At 34.4% G+C, this 26,979-nt stretch overlaps 1 protein-coding gene and 1 non-coding gene across 3 annotated transcripts in view; one reads left to right on the top strand and one right to left on the bottom strand.

Annotated features, from left to right (window-relative positions):
- Positions 1 to 2,931: 2,931 nt before the first annotated feature.
- LOC113492413 lies at positions 2,932 to 3,050 on the bottom strand. The gene has a single exon (XR_003400499.1). It is a non-coding gene; the product is annotated as a 5S ribosomal RNA (ribosomal RNA).
- Positions 3,051 to 3,651: 601 nt separating this feature from the next.
- Positions 3,652 to 26,979, top strand: part of LOC113508947 (leishmanolysin-like peptidase) — a 79,869-nt gene continuing 56,541 nt past the window's right edge. Inside the window, exon 1 of one of the 2 annotated variants that reach the window (XM_026892159.1) lies at positions 3,652 to 3,940. In XM_026892159.1, coding sequence (XP_026747960.1) covers positions 3,818 to 3,940 — 123 coding nt within the window. In that variant the 5' untranslated portion in view covers positions 3,652 to 3,817. The remainder of the gene's footprint in view (positions 3,941 to 26,979) is intronic. The other variant, XM_026892160.1, reaches the window with a different exon arrangement.

Here is a 26,979-nt window from a genome sequence, read left to right as displayed (position 1 = left end):
GGTCAGAGGTTAGTCTATCTGCACTGGACTGGCCTTGATTGGTCAAGTGGTTAGTACCCCTGACCGCGATACTGGAGTTTGCGGGTTCGTTCCCGCTCAGGACATCTGTTTGTGTATATGGATTTAATTTATCTATATTTTTTATGTATAATTTGTGGAATTTAGTAAGCAGGTAAGTAAGTTACCAATGTGCGAGTTAAAACAATATAACACTGTATATATCAGTCGTTTATTTCTTGCATTCTTTAAGCAATATATAAATAAATTCTATGACTACCACATAAAAAAATCCGTGTGACATACCGCCCGTAGCCTACAGAATTCCGTATCCGTTCCTACCGATCCGAAACTTAACCCTAAAAATATCCAAACAGCATTTTATCTATTCGACCTCTGTCAACGTCCAATGGTGTTTTTAACTTGCATCCAATAAATGTAAAATATCCCATCCATATAAAATATTCAGGTGTCGTGTGACATATTGACCAGTTTTCGTAATCCAATGCTGTGGGAATAATAAATAGGGTTGTGAAAGTTATGTATGACTGTCCTTACGTAAATAAACGAGACAATTGTTTTTAATGTTGGTAAGTTGGTAGTTGTGTCAAAATTGGTAACGGGCAAGAATATTGCATTTAATGGTGTTTGCACAAAAGTTTCGCCTACCGTTCGTCGCAATCTAAGTGCTTTTGCTGTGAAAGAAGAAACAGAGCAACAAACTCCCCAGCAGCACGCTGTCTTTCCGTTTACTCTAGGTATAGTTACCGGCATGGATCTTGAGCGCTGACGTGAAAGTGTGACGCGAAGTGATGTTTTGGTCCCTTTTGCGGTATGAAGTGAGCCGCGGGGCGGACTAAGTGTAATGATTGTCCCGCAGCGCATCGCGTCATAGCCGTCACTCGTGATTCGTTGAAATTCGTTCTTTGCTGCAGTTGCACGCACCTCAAGACGACGAGTACAATTGTTTGGCGTTTTATTATACGATGCCCACTCTTCCGCCGAGCACTCAAGATCCGTGCCGGTAACCATATAAAACACTAAAAAGCATTAAAAACTGGTTTGCAAATTGCAATAGAAAATTTGTACTGAAATGAAGATCTCGGATGGTGTTAGCAATTTGCAGGGACTATAATAACATTCGTTTAGTGGGTGTTTCATATTGCAAACATCCGATGTAATTCTAAATATATCTTCAGTAAAGCAGACTAAATAAATATTTGTCTTAACGAGAATTGAACTCGTGACGTAATAGCTTTCCTTAAAGGTCATGGATTTTCTAGACAAAGTAATATCGCATTAGAAATAGGAAACTAGACTTGCTGTTGCCCACGGGCCCGCTATAAATTGAAAAGAGAGCATAAAATCGGGATGAAGACTATCCTATGTAGGTAGGTATTAATCCGGGTTATAGACTATCTTTGTACCAAATTTTGTCTAAATCATCGTTCAGTGGTTTTTACGTGAGAGGAAAAAAGCCCATGCATACAATCATTCGCGTTTATAATAATATTAGTAAGACTAATTGTAATCTTGGGATCATACTGGAGACCTTTGACATACCAGCTCTGCAGTCTTACCCTAGGTTATTACTCCAACCGGCCCACACTACTGGCCGGTGGAAGCCCACGGTCAGTGTATGAAGGATTGCAACGCATTGCCATACGCCGACACAAAAACGCGTAGCACCGCGGTTCAGATTTAGTCAGTAAGAGTCTGACACTAGCCATTTCCTCCCCCGAGGGAGTGGGTGTCCATGAGGATTCCCCCGCTTAACCAATGAAGAAGCTATTTATTGAAACATAAAATAAATCAATCATGTTTTGAATACAATATTTTGTAACGTTAGAGTGGTAATAAATTACTAATTACGTAGATGCAGGTGTGCAAATAACATTACACATATAAAACCGGTTTATCGAATATTTTTCAACATTAAATAAAGTGGCTGTGACATTCAGACAAACTGGGCCCCGATTCTGCTATTTACAACGGCCGATGAATTTATGGTAATAGGGATGATGACTGGGTATAAAAAGAAAAAATCTCATTAGTTCATCAGTTAGATAATTGAAAAGTATAAGACACGTATTTTTTCCTTTTTCAGAAAAACTAGAATTGACAAAGATTAACTGCTTTAAAGTTTAGGAGAGGGGGCTTGTGACGTAACGACGGAGTAAAATTTATACTCAATCGTGACGTCACGCGTAAGTTTCATTCACTGTAATTTGGTCAATTTATGTTTGCGGGACAAATTAAAAAATACATATTCATTATTATACAAAAAACTACAAGACGGACACTGCAAAAAAAAATTGTCATCATCCCTATTGGATTAAATTTGTAGATACTATTCAGGGCACCAATTCTGCTATTTACAACGGCCGCTGAATGAATGAAATTTGGCTTAAAATTTTAAAACTCTTAAGCATTTTTTTACACAATACTTGTAAATTCAGTAAGGGACGGTATACTCAAGGCAAATCCAATTAACTTCCAATTATAGTATTGGCAAAATGCTTAAGAGAATAGGAATAATTTAAAATTTAATTCAATTGCCATTCATTCATCGGCCATTGCCAATAGCAGAATTCGGATTTGCAGATTACACGGTTAGCTCATGAGGTCACCACTAGGGGTCGCAAACCGGGATTACGGATTTCTAAAATAACAGACTACCGGGCCAATTTTAGGTCTAATTAATTATCCGGCAATTAATTTCGCAATAACTGGGAAATTAAGTGTTAGTAAAGTAAATAGAAATATGTATAAATATTTTGTCCATCCTAATTGATTACAAATCGCCAGTCATGAAAATGTTTTTAGGATAATCAAAACGAATAGATTATTAGGTTTTCTAAGAAAATTAATATTAGGTAGTTATTTGAAAATTAAACAAAATAATGTTTGTTTGGATAATTTAAAAATGCAAAAAGCCAACGACACGCGGTATTCCCAGGCGGTCACCCATCCAAGTACTAACCGCGCCCGATGTTGCTTAACTTCGGTGATCGGACGAGAACCGGTGTATTCAACGTGGTATGGACGTTGGCGAATGCTAAATTGAATTTATGGTTCAGTATGAATGTATTTTTCATGACGTCATTCATGGCTTTTAATTTTATGCCAAATGACTCAGAATGTTATCGAATTTACCAAAGCAAAACGCATACTTCCAAGATTAGTTATTTGAATAACATAAATCCTGTTGTTAACTATACCTTAATATAGAAATTAATCTTTTAATAATATTACTTTATTTATTTCAAATAAAAACGTCCTTTGTCTTAAAGTACGTAACTTCAAAAGCATGGCGTAAATAAATCAATAATACCCAACTGTTACAGAGCCCTACGCTAAAACGTTGATTAAAGCGTTATTGAAAACGCTCTAATTTAATTATACGCCATTGCGTACATGGGAAAAATCCACAAACCAGTAATACTACATATATTAATATTTAAAATTGAATCTTAATACAAAACCCATGAATAAATTTTATTGTTTTACCCGATCACGGCATGAATACAGTCTTAAATCAATTGACAATGTAGTGCATATCTCCTTCTCGTTCTCACCAAGCATCGAAACGTGTGCCAGAAAGAGAAAGCGCATAGGAAGTAAAATGGCGGCCGCGATTGTCATCAGCTGTTGTAATGTACCTGACTTCACGCCGCGTCGCGTATTCATTCATTATATTTTAGTTTCGTCTCGAATTTGTCAGAGTGAACGCGTGTAATTACGTTATCTCAAATTTAAAATGTAAACAAAGAGGTTTTTTTTAGTTTAACTGTGTGAAATATCTTGTTGTAAATCGAAAATGTATCAAAACACTGGAATAGTGCTGTTGTTTGTGATATCACAGTGTTTTAACGTGTTTAGCGAAACAATAAGTGAACATAAACATGTTCACTGCACACACAACCATCCGAAAGCTGATGAAGTGAGTAATTACAGACGAATAAAAGTATTTTAATACCTTTTAACACGAACTCTTATAGGTTATGTCAAACTCGAACTAAACAAGACAGCCGTCCAATCCTTGTCGTTTAAAATCTTCAATTGTTTTACTTACGTAGATATATTGTTTACTTTGATTTAAATAACTAGCTCAGCGTATCTGCTATGTTTATTAACTACTATTGTCTGCTAGCATTTAATATTGCACTTTGTTTATTTTTGTACACAATTTGGAGTTGCAAGACATGAATCGTGAAACAGTTTGAACATTGACTAAAGAAACTCCCAAGTTTTGTTTTATTTGGACAAAGTTATCGACATTCAGCCAGTAAAGTTTGTTTCCTATCTATTTGTGTTAAGTTTTAGCTTTGAGCGAATTGTTTTAGATATTAAATAAATATTTGATCAGAACTGTGTATTAAATACTAAATTAGTTTTATTAAGTAAACTAGGTCTATACCAAGTTCTTTAACAAAACTGCTTCCGTTAATACTAGGTATTATTGTAAAAAAAACTAAATGTATTTTATTAAATAACTATAAACACGGAAATAAAGAAAAAGAAATTACCCGAATAGATACAGTTTTAAATTACCAGCCATGCGTTGTGCACACTGCTAGAGACAGTTTAATTGCTATGAACACGCAAAATAATGCAATTGGTATGCAATTTATTCAAATTACTGATGCAGTACTAACGTTCACGGTACATTTGTCTCGCGTGACTGTAAAAACGCAAGAAATATCTATGTTTATGTAAACTTAATTAATATAGGCATAATATGCGTTAGTGGCATTATGTACTAAATTCCTTTGCCTTATGCATAAGATGATAAGGCAGATCAATGGCGTCGATGTCATTATGTCAACAACAACAAGCTTGTTTTGTTTTATCTTATTTAATCATGTTTAATATAATGCGAATGTAGGATGTTTACTTTCAAGGCTGTATATACTATAAATGTTAATTAAAAACCCGAATATGGTGAAGTATTGCAGGAAATATATAACATATCAGATCGTTATACATCCTGACAATTTGGTGTTAAATAAAAATCAGTACCTACAAAATGGCCGCCTGTTACTAATTGGTTCACCATAATTGTGTAAAAGGCGTATGACGTAAGGAGTACGTATAAACATATACGATAAACACGAGCTTCCGTCGTTTTACTATTCGTTGAAATTCGTTCCGATTCCCGCCATAAAATGACTGAAAGAAACAATTTAGGTTTTCTGCCTATTGACCATTATTTTGTCTACAAAACCTTGAAATAGTATTTCATGAGATGACTGATCCAATCTTCTTATCGTATGGTTGATGTACAACCTGGTGTCAGAGTTTAATCCGTCGTAGAAGTCTGACGTGGCGCAAAACACCCTTAAAATTTGTGACGATGTTTATCATCACAGTTTTAGGCAAATGATTGCTTTGTAGTACGCACATGAAATCAAAAAGATTATTGCGTGCTCTGATTTTGATCCCACGTTTGACTTGGCAGTATAATAATCGTGCAAAATGTGTGAATCTGTCAAATCATATTATGTCAAATAGATGAAGTATCATAATTTATTTATTATTTTATCAATTTTTGTTAATCGGTGGCAAAAAAAAACTGGTAATGTTCGAGACTAAAATCTTAGGGTTTTGTAAAATAACCGAGAGAAAAATAAAATCAAAAGGAAATGGTCACTCATGACACTCATGAAATATATTATGTCTGTATCGACCGTTGCCTAATACAACATCTAAAAATGTCAACAATCTACAATTGACAAACGGACAAATACACAGCGGAGCCTTGTTAATAGTGTTCCATTCCGTTTTTATACGGAACCTAATTACTCGAAATATCACTATTCGATGGGGTGTCGTCTAGAGTGGCAATATTCCCTCTCTGATAGCTAATAATGAGAATGTATGCAGATAAACAGAGATAATAAGCTAATAAGGAATTCATGATAACGTATGTGTGTAATATTGGCAGAGATCGGGCAAAGCTCTACGGTCTATACAAAGTCACATCGCATTAGATTAAAACACAATTTTAACTTCAAATGTATATGAATGACATTCCGTTTCGACAAGTGACGTGACTTTGACTTGTCAGTTCAATACATTTGAGTGATTTGTCAGCGTTAGCGCGAGGAGTCATGTTATTTGTCAACAAGCCCTGTAGTGACTGGCACAATGAAAAAAGTAGCAACACAGAGGCATCCGTGTTATCTAAATAAGCAATTTTTTATTTCGTGGTTTTTATTTTACATTTTTTTTAAATAAATGTGTTAGAAACTAAGCTTTTGCTTGTATATTGGGGACCTGATTGGTGGAAGGTTCGTAAATAATATTTCATAATTGGTAAAGCGAGATCATGTTACAAAATACAATGGAATTTGTATTTTTTTTTAATACATATATGCTTGAAACTTTATTAGGATTATTCTTTAGCTGGTAAGATGAAATAATATTACAAAAATGAACGTGTAGAAAAAGCAGATAAAATAAAATAACCCAATAAATTCACACCTTAAGCCGACCGAAAATAAACGAGATAAAAAAACTGGGCACCGAGTCGAGAATATCAGAATGATTTCGAAATTTTAAATCGAGTTCTTCGTCTATAGCCAATATCGCACGAAAAATGGCGCCGAAACGAAGTATTTAACCGATCTATAAATCCAGATATCCTTGAGAACGACAATTATTGGTTCTGATTCCGTTGCATAATGAACAAACCATGATTTAATTATTTATCAACAAATTTTGAGCGAAACGAAACTGGTTTTAATTTTCAACTGTCAAATTTTTGGCGGGAAAGCAAGTATATCCTTTCAAATTTAATTTTTAACTCGTAATTTGGACAATGGCGCCTTTATGGAGCTGTATTATACACATTTATTCAAGGAAAATTAATTTTGCGTTTTTTATTCAGAATAATGTAAAGAATTTAACTTTAACTCATACAAAATCGGTTTAGGTTTCCAAAAGTTATAGTGGACTGGTTATGCTTGCAAATCAAACCCCTAATCAAAATTAGGGTTATCTTATTCAGGCTATAATCTATCCCTCTGTCAAATTTCATCAAAATCCGTGAATTAGTTTTTGCGTGAACAAACATTCTCACAAACTCTTGCGTTTATATTATTAGTAAAATATGATAATCCTTTTTATACCAAAGTACAAAGAAGTTCAGTTAGGTAGTCATTTCATTCACTTACGCGCCTTTAATTTGTCGAAAACGATTGTCAATTGTTTAAAAACACAATTGCTGTTTTATAAAGCGTTTGTTTCTGCTTTCTCTGACAAATGGGTGACGTTTTACCGAAATTGTTGTCTATGGCTTTTTAAATTATGTGTTGTTGTTGGTATCAATAAATTGACGACAAAATTAACTGTTATTATGTCTACTGTGTGTCTTTGTGCAATAAGCTAAGTATGATTCGATCTCACGTATAAGGGATTCCGCACCGTCTACAAAGCTACAAAAGCCATGTTTTTAGTAAGCAAGCTCACAATATTGATTTTAATAAGGTTTTTAAAGCATCAGAGACATATGATCTGTGAGAATTTCAACTGTCTTGTTATCATAATTCAAGAGATAAAGTCTAATGACTGACAGCAAAGGCTTTAGCAATAGGATCCGTTTTATTCTTGGACACAGAATGTTAAAAGACAGGTTAATTACATATCCAAAAAACATGAAATCAAGAAATTCAGTGAAAGTTGACATGTTACAAATCTTACGTCAACTTTTACATACGTACTTTAAATTCCAGAAAATTGTATGACAATAATCTTATTAATCTTCTATCTATTACTTATCTTTACTATATAATATTATAAATGCGAAAGTAACTCTGTCTGTCTGTCTGTTACGCTTTCACGTCTAACCCACTGAACAGATTTTAATGAAATTGGGTACAGAGATAGAATTGACCTTGAGAAAGAACATAGGATAGTTTTTATCCCGGACTTTTGAAGAGTTCTCTTGGAAACACGATATAACCGACCGATAAAAGCTAGTACAATATAAAAATGAATTGCTGTTCGTTAGTCTCGCTAAAACTCGAGAACGGCTGAACCGATTTGGCTTATTTTGGTCTTAAAATATGGAAAAATTGAAAAATAAATTGTATTTTGGTCTGCATTGTTATCATCAATTGTTAGGCGGTAGTTCGCCGGGAGAGTAAGTTAGACTTTTGGTGATGATACACTTGACCATTTATGAGTGACTTGCGGTAGGCGTTTGATGTCGCTGTAAATCATAATCCTGTTTTTTTTTGTTTAATGACACAAACCCGGTGTTACTACTATTGCCTCCAAGAACAATACAAAGTATAAGGAACAGTCAAAGACGTTCAGCGTTGCCAGACGTCCTGATTTTTAAATCAAATTTAAAATGTCCCGCTCGGGACAGGGTCGGTCCCGCTTTTCGTAGAGAACTTGACCGTACGCTTTTCGTAGGATTCACCACCCAGATTATTGTTTCAAACCATTGGCGTAGCGTGGTTCACCGTCACCCGCGGCGGATTCACAGCAAGTACGAATCTAAAAAAAAAAGCTCGATCCATTTTTCGCGGAATTAAGTTACACTTGTTTGCATTATAAGTACGTGTTTTACTATAATAATAATAATAAATCTTTATTTAAAGTAACAAGATTCAATGGGTTAGTAACAATATTAACTTGTTCCGCTTTTGACGGAAGAATCCCGCTATTTTCACTCAAAAAGTACCAAAGTCCCGACTTGTCATAAAAAAAAAAATAGGCAACGCTGAAGACGTTCCGCTTACCCGGAAACATATCAAGAAATCTAAAAGAGTATTTGGATAGTAGTTTCTTAGGTTTACGCGAATGTTAGACATTGAAATGAAACTACTTTTACGGATTCTGCCCGTCTGCCCGTGGCCATGATACCTGCAAAGGTGTCGAAACGTCGGGAACTAAAATCTAAAATTAAACCGCGATAAAATCCGTAAAAGTAGTTTCATTTCAGAGCATTTGGATTTTACGGGCTAACCGTACAAGCATAAAATGGCGAGCAAAGGACACAACTACCACTACGTTCTAAATAATAACTACAAGTGTGGAAAAGAGATGCCACTACGCCCGTGTTTAGCTCTATCACGCTCACACAACGGCCATAATGTTACTTCAAACGTGCTGGTACATCTGTAGGTCTGTTTGTGTAACCGGTTCTGGTGACCTAAAGGTTCTCTGTTTGTTTAAAACTACACAAAGATGCATTATTATGTGTTATTGAACTTTGTACGTTATTGATTCTTAAGTAAATTGTATTATTAATATGCAATGCAAAAATATTTGAGTTATAATTTGACGTTTCTGTTTGTGAACGGCATCATAGCTCCTGAAGCGATTTCAATATGGTATTTGGCTAGAAAATCTGTTTAGTCAAACAGAGAGATTTTAATAAAATATTGGATACGTGTTTTTTGTTTTTTTTCGTCGGCAAAATGAGAATAAAGTGATTTAAAATCTCTTGTGACGGCACTTTATAGCGGCAACAGAAATACATAATCTGTGTACATTTAAACTATCTAGCTGTCAAGATTCATGAGATACTGCCTGGTAACAGACAGATAGCGGTGCTTTAAAACCATTCTGGCTTTACCCTGTTGCCGGAATTCCAAACCGTATTTACAAATGCAATTACTTAACTACCAAAAACGGAACTGTGAGTTTGATGCACCAAAGATCACGTCGTTGTACTTTTTATTTCTTTTATACAATTACACAGTTCTCACGCACCGATCTTTCATTGTTTCTATGTTGGTCTTATGTAACTACTTTCCTTATAACCTCCATTGTGTAATTTAAACCGTATTATGCGAGAATATCACACGCGGCAAGTTGGGATCTGTATGACAAACTGCGCGATGTCTCGCGGTTTCGATCCCGTGAGGACAAGCGTTTGTGTGATCCACGAATGCTTGTCCTGAGTCTGGGTGTCTTTGTGCATGTGAATTGAATGTTTGAAAACTTCCCGCGATACAAGGATTAAATACATTAATGATTGTTATAAAATCAAGCTTCCTAATAATCTTACTAATATTATAAAAGCGAAAGTTTGTTGGTATGCATGGATGTTTGTTCCTCTTTCACGCAAAAACCACTGAACGGATTTAAACGAAACTTGGTACGCAGATAGTTTATAACCAGGATTAACACATAAGATAGTTTTTATCCCAATTTTTATGTTCCCGTGGGCAACAGCTAGGGTAATATTAATAAGCTTTTGTCACTTAATTCCATAGTCCATACTCATTACATACATATAGATGTCGACTCGCAGAGCGTCATTCAGATATGTGAAATAGAATATTAAGATTTTTGTTTTTAATTTCTTTCTGTTTTATTTTATTTGTACCTTTATTGACTGCTTGTGTTCTCTTTGAATTCTATGAATGTTATGTCTGAAAATAAAGTTTTATTTTTATTATTTCTTTTCTAATAATTTACCGCCTATCACCCAAGTAGCTGACGCATCGCGTCAAGTTTTTATGATAAAGGGGAAATCCCCATGTGACGTCATTTTGAAAGTGCTAACTGAGTGGGTTAAGGTGGACTGTTATAAAAATTTCTATTAATTTTACGAATTTTCTGCTTTGTAACTTGGGTTTTTTTTCTTTAAAAATCGACTCCCGAACTACCTAATTTATCGAACGAAATGTTGCTTAATATCTTCATAATAATATATTTTTTGTCATAGCAGCTATGTACATGAATTCATCATTGGTAAAAATTTCAAATGTTATGCTATTACGGTTTTTAGGATGAAGACGGACAGACAAGTAGCCGAGTTGTAGGATTCCGATTGAACCTTTTTTGTACTGAATCCTAAAAATATGTAAATAACCCTTTTTAAATTGAAACAGAATAACGGATTTCATTAGATCTCTTTCAATTAATGTTTTGTGTCAATACCCTTAAAAGGGTTGTTTTTTTTTTTCATTTAAAATGTGATCATTTTAAGTGTCTTCTTATCTTAATATTTTTATCCAAGAATTGAAAGTACCAAACTCACTTTTTTTTAAAATAATTTGTTGATTCTAAGACACTATTGGCAAATAGTGAAAGAAAGCATCGTGGAGAAGACACATCTGAGAATTGTATAAGGGTGTGTTGCGTCACGTCAGATGTCTACGGGCGGTTTCAACTCTGACACCAGGTTGTACATCAACCATACGATAAGATTATTTTTTTAAATAATTCTTTATCCGAGGTTAAGCTAAAGTGGTTTTAGTTTACGATCGGTCCGTGGATGGGTGACCATCTTTGCCATAACCAGTTCACGGAGGAACTCGTTTCAGCAAGCACGGTTAATTGTGAGTCCCGGCTGTTCAAACATCTTTGACGGTCGGTTACTTGTGTTAGATGATAGAAAGTCTGACAACCAGTCTTGTCCATCGTGTTGCCCAGGTAACCGGCTTGAGGAGGTCAGATAGGCAGTCGCTCCTTGTAAAACACTGGTACTTAGCTGAATCCGTTTAGACTGGAAGCCGACCCCAGCATAGTTGGGAGAAGGCTAGAATAATTGATGTTTAATAATAGCTTTAACATTCATTTCATAATATTATTACAAATCAATCTCGAATACATTTTAACACGATATTACAATTTTATATTTATTAAAATATATCAGTTGACATTTAAAACCAATATCGCGTATTAATATAAAGCTTCGCGGGGTAACACCACAGATAAACTAGAAATTTGTTACATCATTATGTTACCTAATGTTGTCTATGGTTTTAGAATGGCGGGAAAGATTTCGTGAATGTGACATTAGTTGTGTTAACAAGACAAGTTTTTGAGTGATACAAAAATGCTTGTTTTAAGTATGTGATTTGTATGTTTGTGAAACTTCCTATTATTGTTGAAGCTTATAAAACAGGCCAAGTTTTTGTTGGTTTCACGTTTATACGTATTTCACGTAAACTTCAAGAGTTTTGTATCATCCCACTGAAAATATAAATGCGTATGTTTGTATGTCTGTGTGTTACCTGACTCGTAAATGAGTGAACCGATTTCGTTGAAGTAAAGGGTTGGAGATACGGGTGTCTATGTAACTTTGACGTTCAATAAGAGCTACTATCGTGAGTAAATAGTATTCTATTTTGATTTTGATGAATTTCCATATTTAGGTAGATGAAATTTTGGATATAAAGGTTATTTTATCCCACTTCGTTTCACAGCCCGAAATCTATTCGGGCGCCGCAGCCGCCGGTTGCTTATCATCATTGGCCTAGCCTGTTCCCAACTATGTTGTGGTCGGCTACCAGTCCAACCGGTTTCAGCTAAGTACCAGTGTTTTACAAGGAGCGACTGCCTATCTGACCTCCTCGCGGATTGCATATCTATTCTATAAAACAACAAAAAACCCGTATTTTGTTGAAAGCCTCTGTTTTATTTATTTTATTAGCTTTTAGTTCGAAAACGTATGCGAAATAGCTAGATCACGCGTAATTTTATTAACGTATGTTCCCGGGAAAGAATAAAAAATACGTATCCATTATTTGTGATTAAACCTGCTGAAGGGCATTGCAAAAAAAATGACGTCATCCCTTTGTGACATTTGTTTTAAGAGACGTGAATTCTGTTCATTTAATTCTAGTTATTAAGATAAGCTATTCTTACTTAAATTATAAACTAGCTGTTGCCCGCGACTTCGTCCGCGTGGGTAGAAGATATAAGTTATGATTTATACCTGAGCTGTTTTTTTCACATTTTCCAATGTATCTTCGCTCCTATTAGTCGCAGCGTGATGGTATATAGCCTAAAACCTTCCTCGATAAATGGTCTATTCGACACAAAAAGATTTTTTTAATTTGGACCATTAGTTCCTGAGATTAGCGCGTTCAAACAAACAAACTCTTCAGCTTTATATATTAGTATAGAGTATAGATGTGAATGTAAGTTTGTTTGTTACGCTTTTCCGCGAAAAATACTAAACTGATCGTCATGGAACTTTGCACCGTAGAAGTAACATAGCTTTTGTTCAAATCAACTTAGAAAAACACGGGATCTTAATTTACTGCGATATTTACGGGCGGAGCCGCGACCAACCGCTAGTTTAACATAATTTATTCATCTATTCTTCAAACAATCTCTATCTCTACTCCTTTAAAATATCAAGCGTAATGATTATTATCGTTTCCATCATAATTAAAACAAGATTTTCTGAAATTACTTAACGATGATCGACTTCAACAATTCAGACGTGCCTCTCAATAATTTTCTGCTTGAATAAATTGGCGCCATTTTGTACGACGTTTGAATATTGAATTTTAGAACGATTTTGTTTTTTGATTGGCGTGATAATTATGGATTTTCTTAGTGAGGAAAATATACCTGGTTTTTAATAAAATTGTTTCAGACGAAGATTGTTTTTAATTAACTGACTCTTAAAAAGGCGGTTACTCACTTCGACCGCTTTATTTTGTATATTATGTCTATTATATGTTATTCATTCCGTTTCGACAAGTGACGTGACTTTGACTTGTCAGTTCAATACATTTGAGTGATTCGTCAGCGTTAGCGGGAGTAATAATGAAAATTGTTTACAAACCCTCGTGTAATCATTTTGAAGTTAAGAGTTATATAAATATAAATATATACGTCATAAAGACGCCATTTTGTTTCAAATATTGTACGTCATGTTAACATAGTAAGTAGGTAGCCTAGTTTCTTCGAATCTAATTGAAGCAAAGGTATCGTCTTATTCAGCCTCATTGTATAACGACTCCTTTTTCTTTAAAAATATTTTTCTATTCATAACTCTTAAGTGCTTTATGGAGATATTGTGATTTATTCTTTTTCAGATATTATTGTAGAAAAACCTTTTAGTACTAGAAATGGTTGAATAGGTACGATACTTTTTATAAGCTTTCTTTCTAATGCTATTATTTTAATTGTCATGTAAATTCCAATTTGGGTAATAAAAGGTCTTCAATTTAATTGAAATTCTTTATAGCGAATTATGGGTTTACATAAAAATGTTATAATAATAGTAAATGGTATTACCATATACTGCCTTTCAGCATGCAAAATGTATAAGTGATTCGACAGCGTCAGCGTGAGGAGTAATGTAACTTGTCTACTTGGCTCTAGGTTAACATAAATCGGGTAAAACCACGAGAAAATACTAGTACAATAAAATATTTTGTATTTTTCCATTTCAATAAGTATTCTTTGTTATTATCCTCATTCCTTTGTTTTCCTGTTACATCTAATAAATAAGAATAGACAATTAATTACCATAAAGTAGAAACGCTTTTAAAAATAAGGTTTTTTTTGTTTTATTGCTGTGTACAGTCGGTTACAAAAGGAGAATGGAAGATTTTTTTAATCTCGAATTAAACATGGCGGTGTGTTATAAGTGTGACTGGTCTGTGTATTTGTCTCTCTGTGGCATCCTAGCTCTTGTTTGACAGGCATCCGGATAAAGCTAGATATAAGTAGTTAGTCTTTTTTCATAGGTTTACGCGAATGTTAGACATTGAAATGAAACTACTTTTACGGATTTTATCGCGGTTTAATTTTAGATTTTAGTTCCCGACGTTTCGAAACCTTTGCAGGTAACATGGTCACGGGCAAACTGAGATGGCGTTCGTCTTGACAGAAGATGTTGCTCGTTCTACCTTCATATTTTAATTAATTATTTGTAATAAACCGCGATAAAATCCGTAAAAGTAGTTTCATTTCAATGGTTAGTCTTTTTTATTGCTTGTCCAGACTAAGAACCTATGCCCGGATTTTGAGTTAGTAAGTAAGTAAATCTTTATTGCATACCATAATGTTACATAGGTGGTAAATTATAACTAGGTTCACAGCTCATTATGGACCCTGTCGGGCACAGCAAAAGTAGGAGAGAGGAGGATAATGCTATTTATTAAATAAATTTATGACATATGTATTATGATATATTTTAATGTTGTGAATTGCGTATATTTGTATATAATTTCCTTTAATTAATGGTTATATTAGTTTTATCTATCCTAATTTATTTTGTACTATTTTTTTATTTTTTGTTTGTTGCTATTTGCTACCCACGAATTTATTTGTCACCCGACAATTTGTAACTTTACGTAAACGTCAATGATTATTTATAATTCTTGTTGTTATAACGGGAACAGGAATATCATCATCTGTGAAAATATCATCTGTCTATCACAGTTTATAAGGTACATCCTAGTGATAGACGCACAGATATCGGTGGTTTCGTCGTTGGGTACGAAACTATAAAAATTGACTTTATCCCTAGTATTCTGTTTTTTCATTTTATACAGCAGTTGAAATTGTCTTTATCAACTTTTGCTCTTCACTGTACAGTTCGACTATTAATATTTAAGTACCTACAAAGCTGCAAGAACTATAATATTATTAATAATGCAATTAAGGCAAATTAATTAGTCAAATGGAGGAAAACGTTTGTTTTCCTTTTAAGTACTGAATACTCTCTAAAAATCTATAAATAAAGAACCGATCTTAAAAACTTATCTATATCTATACTAATATACATCTATACTAATATATAAAGCTGAAGAGTTTGTTTGTTTGCTTGAACGCGCTAATCTCAGGAACTACTGGTCCAAATTGAGAAATTCTTTTTGTGTTGAATAGACTATTCATCGAGGAAGGCTTTAGGCTATAAACCATCACGCTGCGACTAAAAGGAGCAAAGATACAATGGAAAATGAGGAAAAAACAGGGCCGGTATAAATCATAACTTATATCTTCTAACCACGCGGACGAAGTCGCGGGCAACAGCTAGTTACGTATAAAAACAACTCCCGAACTAAGAAATCTAATCCTTATGTCGCGGAAGGTTTCACAAACATTCAAGTCACATGCACAAAGACACCAAGACTCAGGACAAGCATTCGTGGATCACAACGAATACTAACGAACCAAATTTTATTTTATTTTATTTATTTGGGACAAAAAACAGTTATATGCTAAAAAAATAATACAAAGATGAAGTAAAATATAGGATTATTAAACATACAACCCACACTATTACCCCACGAATTAATAAATAAGTTGAATGCAGACATGTGTTACATATCAGCTATTTATATTAGCTAAATGACAGTTATTCTGTGATACGTGAAAAAAAAATCAACAAAATCACGTTCATCCATTCCAAAGTTCTAAAGTGACAAAAATACCGACGAAACAACAAACTTTTTTTTTGAAGATTATTGAAAAAGAGTAAAAAAGCCGTCTAGACTTATCCGTGTTAATGATAAGTGAGTTAATTAATTTAATTATTTATTTTATACTGTGTACACACCCTGTCTAACATGTTAATTAAATCATTAAAGAACATGAAAATGGTAAGCGTGGTGTTTTAGGGGTGGATAGAAACAGAGTCTTTTTTTTTGAAAGGAAATCATGCGATCCTTTAAAAAACACTATTTTCTATTCACACCGTTTTCCGGTACTCAAATGGCAGTCTACTTGACAGATCGTATTGTTGAGACTTCGATGTCTTTCTGTCTGTCACCGGCCGGAATTCCGTGAACCGTTATAGTTAAGACAGTTTATTTTTTTTCTCTTAACAAATATCTAAAACTTAATTAAATAATTATTAAAACGGGTTCCAATACAGTAAACATGTTTTTTTGTTTGTTTTTAAAGATTTTACGGTACCCTTTGTGCTGAACCTCGATTTACAATTGACCAGCTGCTTCGTGTTATGTCCCATATATTTATACAACCTACAAATTTTCAGCAATGTCAAGATGTAATTAAATACCGTGTTATGTTAAAACCCCAGGCATATTTTAAATAACGCTTACTTTAAGAAAACCAGTTAATTGTTAAACAAATGCGGTCAAATTTGGACGCGATACGTTGAGAGTATCTTACCAATAATAATAATAATACCAAACCTTTACACGTCTCACAGCTAGGCACAGGCCTTTTTACATGTGGGAAAAGGTTTAGGCATGCAAACCTTCTCTCTCTTTAAAAATAAAGTAAAGAAAAACAAAGTTACAATAAACATAATAACAAAAACTCCATCAAATTTAGCATTCGACCAATCGTCACTTAACCTCAATTTAGATTTTTATTATTTGTTGTCATAGCAACAGACAAACATTATCACCTTATAAACTACTCATGTACGTAACTTATTCACAACCGTGATTATCTAATACACTACTCAGTAGCTGATATCTACTAGAACCGGTCTCAAAAACAAGTTTTAAAACAACAAATTATTTTACATAACTTCATTCAATAATGCCGTCGCCATCTTTTTTGCACTTTTCGCGCCGAATTCCAAATGTCAAACAGTATGATTCTGCAAATATTTTTTATCATCGCGAATTCACTTTCGCTGGGGATAGCCCCAAGATGGCGGCCGTTGCGTCATGTTCGATTCATTTTCGTCTAGTGAAAGTGCTGCGCTATTGTGAATCGTAATTGTTACGTGTATTTAACTTGCGTTGTGTTCTATCGGTATTTAGCAGGGGTCGACAACATTTTGAGTCTGTAATCCAAATTTGGCTAGATAGTCAAACAAAATGTAATTCTGACAAAATAGTACTGAATCGATTAACGAGTATAGAATAGTTACACTCGTTAAAAACATTATACTTTATTTTAAAAAAAACTTTATATATTTAAGTAACTACTGGAAAAACTCATAGTGGTTTCTTAGGTTTACGCGAATGTTAGACATTGAAATGAAACTACTTTTACGGATTTTATCACGGTTTTATCGATTAAAACTCTTTGAAATTTTGTAAATTCTCGTCATTTTTTATAAAAAAAATATCTATTTGCCATTGCTATGGATGATGGATTCAATTGCAGGATTATAATTAAACATTTTTGTTTTTAATATTTGCGTATGGAACTAAAAAACCACTCCTTCAATTCAAAAAACTGTGTGAGACCTACTCGCGACCCGTAGATTGACGACCCCTGCTTTATAATAGCCGTTTTCTAGATTAGAAAACTAAGATATGACAATAAAACCTTTGTATATTGTCAAAAATATTTCAATGTTATGTTAATTCTTCGATAACGGTTTTCTTACGCTTATTTATCGGGATTGCCCGACTAGTTTCGGACCCAACCGGAGTCCTTAATCATGAGCAGAAGAGGCAGCGGGCGAGCGAGTCGAACCTGATAAATACGCGTGAGTAAAACGTTATTAAATAATTAACATAATAGTTATGAATCCACCTCATTTGAAAAAGTCGGTTTGAATGCTGACAAAACAAAAACGAAAATAGAGGTAAAAGGACAACTAAGTGCTAGCCAGAGCACAAAGCGTGTACGAGGAGTTTCGTACTACTAAATGAAATAAAAAAAATCAGACGAGAAAAGTTAAACATAATGTAAAAAACCATGCTACTTACTTTTGTTTGGCCATTGACTGAGTTAGTTAAAAATGATCTCGACTCTCAAGACATCAAGACACAGTGAGCTCGTACTGCGTAGGTTGGACCACAAATAATTAATTAAAATATGAAGGTAGAACGAGCAACATCTTCTGTCAAGACGAACGCCATCTCAGACTGCCCCTGACCATGATACCTACAAAGGTTTCGAAACGTCGGGAACTAAAATCTAAAATTAAACCGCGAAAAAATCCGTAAAAGTAGTTACATTTCAATGTCTAACATTCGCGTAAACATAAGAAACCACTATAATCTCGTTTTGTTAAAAAGTTATCCCATCCAAATCTAACGCCTCGAAAATGTCAGCAAGCACGGCGGTCCCCACTACTGCTGATGCCTACCGGGGCCGCGGGATTGTCCGAAAGGGTAACCTTGGCCCCGGTACACGAAGGGCAAAGGAAGGAACATGGGTGGAGTTTAGTCAGTAGAAGTCTGACAATCCCTTTTGCCGAAAAAAAGAACGTCGCATGAAGTAGCAGTAGGACTATTTTTAAATAGCATGTAATAAAAATACCACAAACAAAGATGTTGTAATCATTTTCCCATACATGACAACGCTTATTTCCGAAATAAATTATTTTTTCCTATGGGCAACACTCATGGAATTTTCGACCCATTGTTTTAAATTCACTTACCCGTTGACAGGTTGCATTACCTTAAATTTTCTCACTGTATTTGCAAATTCAATTATAATTGTGTGAAATTTTCGTAATGTCGTGTCTCATTCAAAGGCAATCGAAACCCATAGATAATTAGTTTACAAATTTGACATTGACATTTCAACTGTCAGAATTCGGTAATTCCATTGTCTTTGGTTGTTATTTGTGGCTTGGATTACTTTCTTTTATTGTTATTGAAACGAATTGATTGTTTTTGCGAAACTAGATGCATAGAAATAACTTCGGACTGGATAAACCGATTTTGTTGATTCTTTTTTCATTTAACGTGTGTTGTCATTTGACCTCATATTGCGAGCGACTGAATATCTGACCTCCTCAACTCAGTTACCTGGACAACTTAGTCAGGTCAGACCGTACTGGCTTTTAACTACCTATAACGACTGTCAAAGATGTCTAAACAACAGCCGGGACTCACAATTTGCCGTGCTTTCCGAAACTCGGAGGAACTCGTTATGACATAGATAATCACCCAATCACGAATCGATTAACTTGTACAGTTTTAGTTTAGCCAAAAGCTCCTTACCCTTTGTCAGTACTTAATATATCCATATTTTCTCGTACATCAACTTTCCAACACAAAATTATTACGAAATGTTTCCTTAACATTGAATTCGAAAACCCTTATCAATCAGAATTATTTTCTATTAACACTTACCTATGTTATGCTTTGTAAACTTTTGTATCAGCTAACTCAAGCTGACAGCAACCTCCAAACAGAATTTCATTGAATCGACTACCCGTTGGGGCGTGAAGAAGTAAATAATAATAAATAAATAAATGCGGACAACATCACATACATTGTTCTGAACCCAAAGTAAGTTGCTGAAGCACTCGTGTTATGGAATTCAGATACAACGAAGGTACCACAAACACCCAGACCCGAGACAATGTAGAAATGTTAATTTTTATATTGACCCGACCGGGGATCGAACCCGGGACCTCAGAGCTAGAGACTCCTTGAAACCGGTGCGTACGCCACTCGACCACGGAGGTGGCGAAAATAATCACACGGGAACATGAAATCGGGATAAAAATATCTATCCTATATATTAATCCTGGTTATAAACTATCTGTGTACCACGTTTCGTCTAAATCCGGTCAGTGGTTTTTGCGTTAAAGAGGAACAAACATCCATACATACAAACTTTCGCGTTTATAATACACTAGCTATTGCCCGCGACTTCGTCCGCGTGGTTAGAAGATATAAGTTATAATTTATATCTGCCTTCTATCTATCTTGTAGGATTCAGTCAGCGTTTGCAATGTAAGCGCAAAAAATATGTTTTTTTACGACCTCACATTAGAAACATCAAAAATTGTGCCTATGTGTTATTCTGAAGTATAAGCTATATTGTGGTAAAGTTTCATTCAAATCCATTCAGTAGTTTTTACGTGAAAGAGTAACAAACATCCATACATCCATACTTACAAACTTTCGCCTTTATAATAGTAGTAGGATATTAGTAGAATGACTTAACTACTTAATATGGGTAAAATATTGTCTTTAGTCTTCTTAAAACGACATATGTATATTATGTTATTCGCGGTTCATTACAAACCAATTTTATTTGAGGTTACATTAGAGCAGGCCGTTGCTACATGGCGGGAAATGTCAAAAGACAAGGACGCCGTTACGATTGTGACCGGGTGCGAAAAGGACGGCAATGGAACGATCATTTGTGATTTTGTAACAATTCTGTTCTGATATTGAAGGATATATTTTATAGGTTATGTTATCAAAGTTGATTTGAAAGGTATTTAATTGTGTTTTTAGAGTTTCCGACGCGAATTGTAAAACGGGATCCTATTGCTAATACTATTTTTAATGCATTGATACATTTTTATAGTGATGAAATGAAATGAAATTGCTTATTCTGAAGGATAGACGTCATCGCATTTACATGGCATTTTAAACGTAGTTTGAGACGACATTTTCTGACTGGTTACCTTGAGAAGAAATGTCGAAACAAACTTTGGTGTCATAACCTCTTTTGAAGTCAATGTTGTTTTTATTTTGAGTTAACAAAATGCAGTTTCGTTTTTGGACAAGCCTTGGAAGAAAGAGTCACGTTAATCTGAGCAAGCTTGTGCCACCAAGATTAATACTCAGAGTATATGATGCAACGGTTTACTCACGTGTATTTATCGGGATTGCCCGACTAGTTTCAGACCCAACCGGAGTCCCTAATCATGAGCATAACATTTTGTCGGTAATATAAATGATTGTCATGATAGTTACTGTAATAAAAATAATATCTACATTTAAATTTCACGTTTTAAATGTGTTTAAATTTTATCAAAATTGGTCCTGCCGTTATTGTACTGTAAATTACATTGTCATCGGGTTTGAAGCTACAATGAAAATTACAGCCTGCTGGCTTATCGGGAAGTGCCTCAAAATTGAGTTGCAAAAATCCAACCGGAACGACAAACAAACAATAAAGAAAACTGTCTTTATTGTTCGTATTTCGGTGTAAGGAACCCTTCGTGTGCAAATCCGACTTGAACTTGGCTAGTTATGTAAAAAAAGATAGCAATGAACAGCTAAAATTATACATATTAAAACACAAATTGGTCTATCTTCATCGCGATATAAAAAGATCTGTTATTGATATTAGTATAAATAACTCAATAACTCTTAACCACGTGGTTAAAGTTAACCAATAACTCCAAGGTTAAGTTACTTAACTAGAAAATAACTAAACCACAGTACAATGGTTTGAACCTTATTCCGTAACTTCTAGTTAGCAAGGTTGAGGAAAATATCGTGTGAAAATATGTTAATTGCAAATTGAGATCTTTGCTTTTTGTGTTTTACCCGACTGTGGAAAAAGAAGAATTGTGTTGGTTGTTTGTAGTTTTGACGGCTTGATAGATTACCAGTTGACAGTAAAATTTGTTTAGAAATGGCAAAAAAATGCTCTATTTATGTAAAATAGACGTTGTCCGATTCTCAGACCTCCTTTTTTAATTAATTTTTTTTCCGGGGTGAAACGCAAGACATTAGTCTTCAACCCACGTCGAAGGCACGGCGAGTGGATATGTCGGACTTTTACCGACTAACACCACCCCGGGCCCCTTCTACTGCTTTAGCCAGAGTCACGGGATCGCTCGCGCATACTCTGCGCGACTCTGGCTCCGATTCTCAGACCTACCCAATATGATACCAAAATTTCATGAGAATCGGTGTATCCGTTTCGGAGGAGTTTAATTACGTACACTGGGACACTAGAATTTTATATGAACATACATTAATGGTATATCTTACTAATATTATAATCACATGCAAGTATGTTTGTTACTCTTTCACACAAACCCCACTGAACTAATTTACACGAAACTTGGTATACAGATACTTTTATACCGATTAAACGAATCTCTTCCCGTGGGATCATATTCAACTTGTGACGATTGGGCCTGCGGGCAACAGCTAGGTTTGAATATATGTCTAGTTTGAACGTTTTAAACTATATTTTCACACTCAATGATTTTGTCAGACGAGTAGAAATTACGCTTTGCTTCATGGTCCGTCGAACATGCAACATGCATTTAATATGTGTCGCTATCTAGAACTAGCTGTTGCCCGCGACTTCGTCCGCGTGGTTAGAAGATATAAGTTATGATTTATATCTGCCCTGTTTTTTTCCACATTTTCCATTGTATCTTGTATCTTCGCTCCTATTATCGTATCCTATATCCTCTCCTCCTTTACCTCCTATATCCTATTAGTCGTAGCGTGATGATATATAGCCTAGAACCTTCCTCGATGAATGGTCTATTCAACACAAAAATATTTTTTCAATTTGGACCAGGAGTTCCTGAGATTAGCGTTCAAACAAACAAACTCTTCAGCTTTATATATTAGTATAGATAGATGTGACGCTATCTAGGATGTGTTATACGTGTATACATACGATGGAGATATGTCAGCACTACATTAGTTTTTGGATTCCGTACTGAAATTTTAAAAACGGTAATGTGTTGATGAGGTTCTGAATCTGTTGTCTTTAAGTCCGTCTTTTGTGATGGTTAACGTTCCAAACCACGCAGTAATGTCCTTTTTAATCAATGTGTGTATTGCAAATTAATTATCCTTTGCTAAAAATGGTGATGGAAAACATCCTGAGGAAGACACAATTGAGAATTGTTCAAGGATGTGTTGCGTCACGTCAGAGGTCTACGGGCGGTTTCAACTCTGACACCAGGTTGTACATCAACCATTATGATAAGAAAACGTCAGAAACTAAACCTTATTTTGGAGCTCTGGACTAGATTATCTTAATAAATGTTTTCAACAAATAAATGTAATATTGTTAAAAGATATCTGAATCTGACAATACAGGTTATGCAAAAACGTTAACGCATTTTAAAATGGCAATTCTTAACTTAATATTTTTTTTTTATGAAAACATATTTCTTTCTTTATGAATACAAAAATAATCATACGTAGATACCTCATTTTACATTAAAACAAAACACTAATTGAACATACAAGTAAAAATAAAACGCATATTTATTATTTATATTTATAGCGGAATAATTAACCATCAAACCGCAGAAAATTCGAATGCTTAATTACAAATTAAGTAGTAATACTCATTAAAAATATTTACAGTATACATAATTCATATTCATATTCACATCAACATATTAAAATAACTATTTCATATGTTAACAAAACTTTATTGCGAATTTATTCAAACGAAATTCTACATCAAAATGCAAACTTTTAATCACGTAGAACAGAACGCTAATTAAAAAAGTTGTAGAATGACAGATGTCAACTTTCCCGCCAATTTATATAATGATTTAGCAATTTTTAGATTACGTACGTAAAGGATAAAACTGACTCTATTATTAGAGACTCGCTTTCTGTCTGTCTGTCACGGCGCAGGCGGTATGAATTTTCACAGATGATGTCTTTCTGTTACGTTATGTTATAATAACAAATATTTAAAACATTATAGATTTAAAAATCTAAATACCCACGTTTTTAAATGTCACTCCATTCATTTTTTTTAAAATCGTTCTAGCCTTTTTTATAGTTGTGAATTGCATTGTCATCCAGTTTGAAGAAACCCTGAAAATTATTATTGGGAAGTGCCTTAAGTTGCAAAAATCCAACCGAAACGACAAACAAACAAGAAAAGTGAGTGTATAAAAACGTGGGAAAATAGGACAGCCTCCTGACAACGGACATGTTATTTTTGCCGTTTTAGTCACGAAACCCTTTATGTGCAAGTCGAACACACCCTTGCCTGGTTTTAATCACTGCGTGCGGTATCAGATTTCATCCGTCGACTCATTATAAATGGCACATGTACTATTTAAGTATTTATAAAACACGGCCGCTGTTTAAAAACATTTCGAGTTGAAATTTTAAATATTTAGTTATTGACCAAGATCAAGTGTTGAGAGTATATTACGAGTCACTGGGGAATATTTTAAAATGTTTATAACTTAATATTCTGAGTTTTATTACGTAGTAAAATAGTAATAATCAATCCCCAAACAACGCCATCTAGTGTCAAATTAAAGAGAGCTGGTATTGAGAGCAGTAGACAACTTAAAAACATACTTTTATCATACTCAATGCATAAATATGATGGATAAACTTCACCCTTATAAAGAATAACGTATCCTTCCCATCATTAAAAAACGAGTCCTGTATGGGAATCGAATTCACGACCTACGTTATACAGTCAGGGCAACAAACCACTAAACAGGGTTTTTCAAAAAACTGAATATTAGAATCTTTGTAAATGGGATAGTTACATTTTTAATAAGATACTGCCAATTTGACAAAAGAGGATTTTTTCTCCTTATGGCAATTTTTAATGTACAACATCGTAACCATATTTAAAGGTTACAAAACACGGCGTTTGTTCAATATATTTCAGTTGAATACATTCCAAAAAATATCGACATTTATTCCGCCCTTGTATCTGGCATTACAATTTGACTTGAACAAGGAAAATGTTCAATAATAAAATATTACAGAAAGCTATTCATGTGACAGCGAAATTTGAAAGCGATTTCAATAAAATGGCGCCAAATATTCGTTCTTTACAACTGGATAGGTAGCCATTTTGAATTGACTGTCAAAGAACATGAAAAAAGAATTTATAGGACTGTGATGGCTGATTTATAAAGAAATGATTTTTTTTATGAATGTTAATGTACAGTATTTATTATTGTAGTTATTTTATATTCACGTATATTTCTTTTATTTATTTTTATTTAATAAAGTAATAATCTCTGTGGCTAAGTAAGCTCGTGGCTAAGCTATAACCGCATAAGTGATTCGATCACAGGTTAAGCTATGTTTGACGCGGTTGGTCCGTAGATGGGTGACCATCTTTGTCGTAACGAGTTCCTCCGTGTTTCGGAAGGCACGTTAAATTGTGGGTCCCGGCTGTTATTCCTACATCTTTGACAGTCGTTACAGGTAGTCAGAAGCTTGAAAAAGTCTGACAGCCAGTCTAACCAAGGGGTATCGTGTTGCCCAGGTAACTGGGTTGAGGAGGTCAGATAGGCAGTCGCTCCTTGTAAAACACTGGTACTTAGCTGAAACCGGTTGGACTGGTAGCCGACCCCAACATAGTTGGGAAAAGGCTAGGCCGATGATAAAAGGTAAATAATCTTGATATGACTTAATTGTTTTGGTTTTAAATGCGACTTCAAAAATTACTATTACTAAATCAAATGATGTATTGTTTTAAGTGACAAAGATTCAATAAGTAATTTAATAAGCTATGCGTTCACACGTAAATTTAATTATTAACTAGATACCCTTATTATAACGGCAATGTGAAAACGTTTCTGATTTCCTTTCCGAAACCAAAATTTAACTTTTTCCTACGCTTCTGTACACTCACTTTTCTTGTTTGTTTGTCGTTCCGGTTGGATTTTTGCATCTAAATTTTGAGGCACTTCCCGATAAGCTAGCAGGCTGAAATTTTCAGGGTAGCTTCAAACCCGATGACAATGCAATTTACAACTACAAAAATGGCTGGATCGATTTTGATTGAATTTGAATGGAATGACATTTAAAAACCTGGGTTTTTAGATTATTTAAATGTATTAATCATAAGATAAGTTGTCCCATTGCTGGGAGCAAACCCATTTCTATCTAAAGAATTGTCACTGCTAGTTAGAGATACAATTAGTCTCCAATGTTTTATACCTTGCTTTCCTCACGGTGTTTTTCTTCACCGTAAATATTATAAATTTCATATAACTTCGGAAAAGTCACGTTATTACTTGTCTGCGTTGGGATCGACCTTACGGAAATAGAACTGCAAGGGATTGTTCAACAATTTCTATTATCAGATACCTGAAGAAAAGTTTATTATTGCCAATTAATATGTACGGTCAAACAAGCCAACTTTGCCAATCAAGGTATCTTTGCCCCAAAAGCAATTTTAGAAGATTATAAATGTTACCATAAAACTAAAATTGATTCTTATGTAAGAGGATTTGTTTATAAATTGCTTTCGGGGCAAAGATACCTTGATTGGCAAAGTTGGCTTGTTTGACGGTAGATTATTTCAATTAGCCAGGGAGCTCGTGGCTAAGCTATAACTGTATAAATGTATCGATCATAGGATAAACTACGCTTGACGCGGTTGGTCCGTAGATGGTTGACCATCTTTATCATAACGAGTTCCTCCGTGTTTCGGAAGGCACGTTAAATTGTGGGTCCCGGCTGTTATTCCTACATCTTTGACAGTCGTTACAGGTAGTCAGAAACTAGAAGTCTGTCTAGTCTTACTAGGGGAAGAGGTTAGGATGATGAAGATGATTATTTCAATTTATCTTAGACAGGTCGTTTCAAACTGTTTTTTAACAAAATTGGTTTTTGATCTATAAACATTTCATACTTAAATGATGTAACAGTT

This window comes from Trichoplusia ni, chromosome 3 (genome assembly GCF_003590095.1).
Source record: "Trichoplusia ni isolate ovarian cell line Hi5 chromosome 3, tn1, whole genome shotgun sequence".
Taxonomy (NCBI): Eukaryota; Metazoa; Arthropoda; class Insecta; order Lepidoptera; family Noctuidae; genus Trichoplusia; species Trichoplusia ni.
Note: the sequence above shows the minus strand (reverse complement) of the source record. Positions and strands in the feature narration are given on the sequence as shown.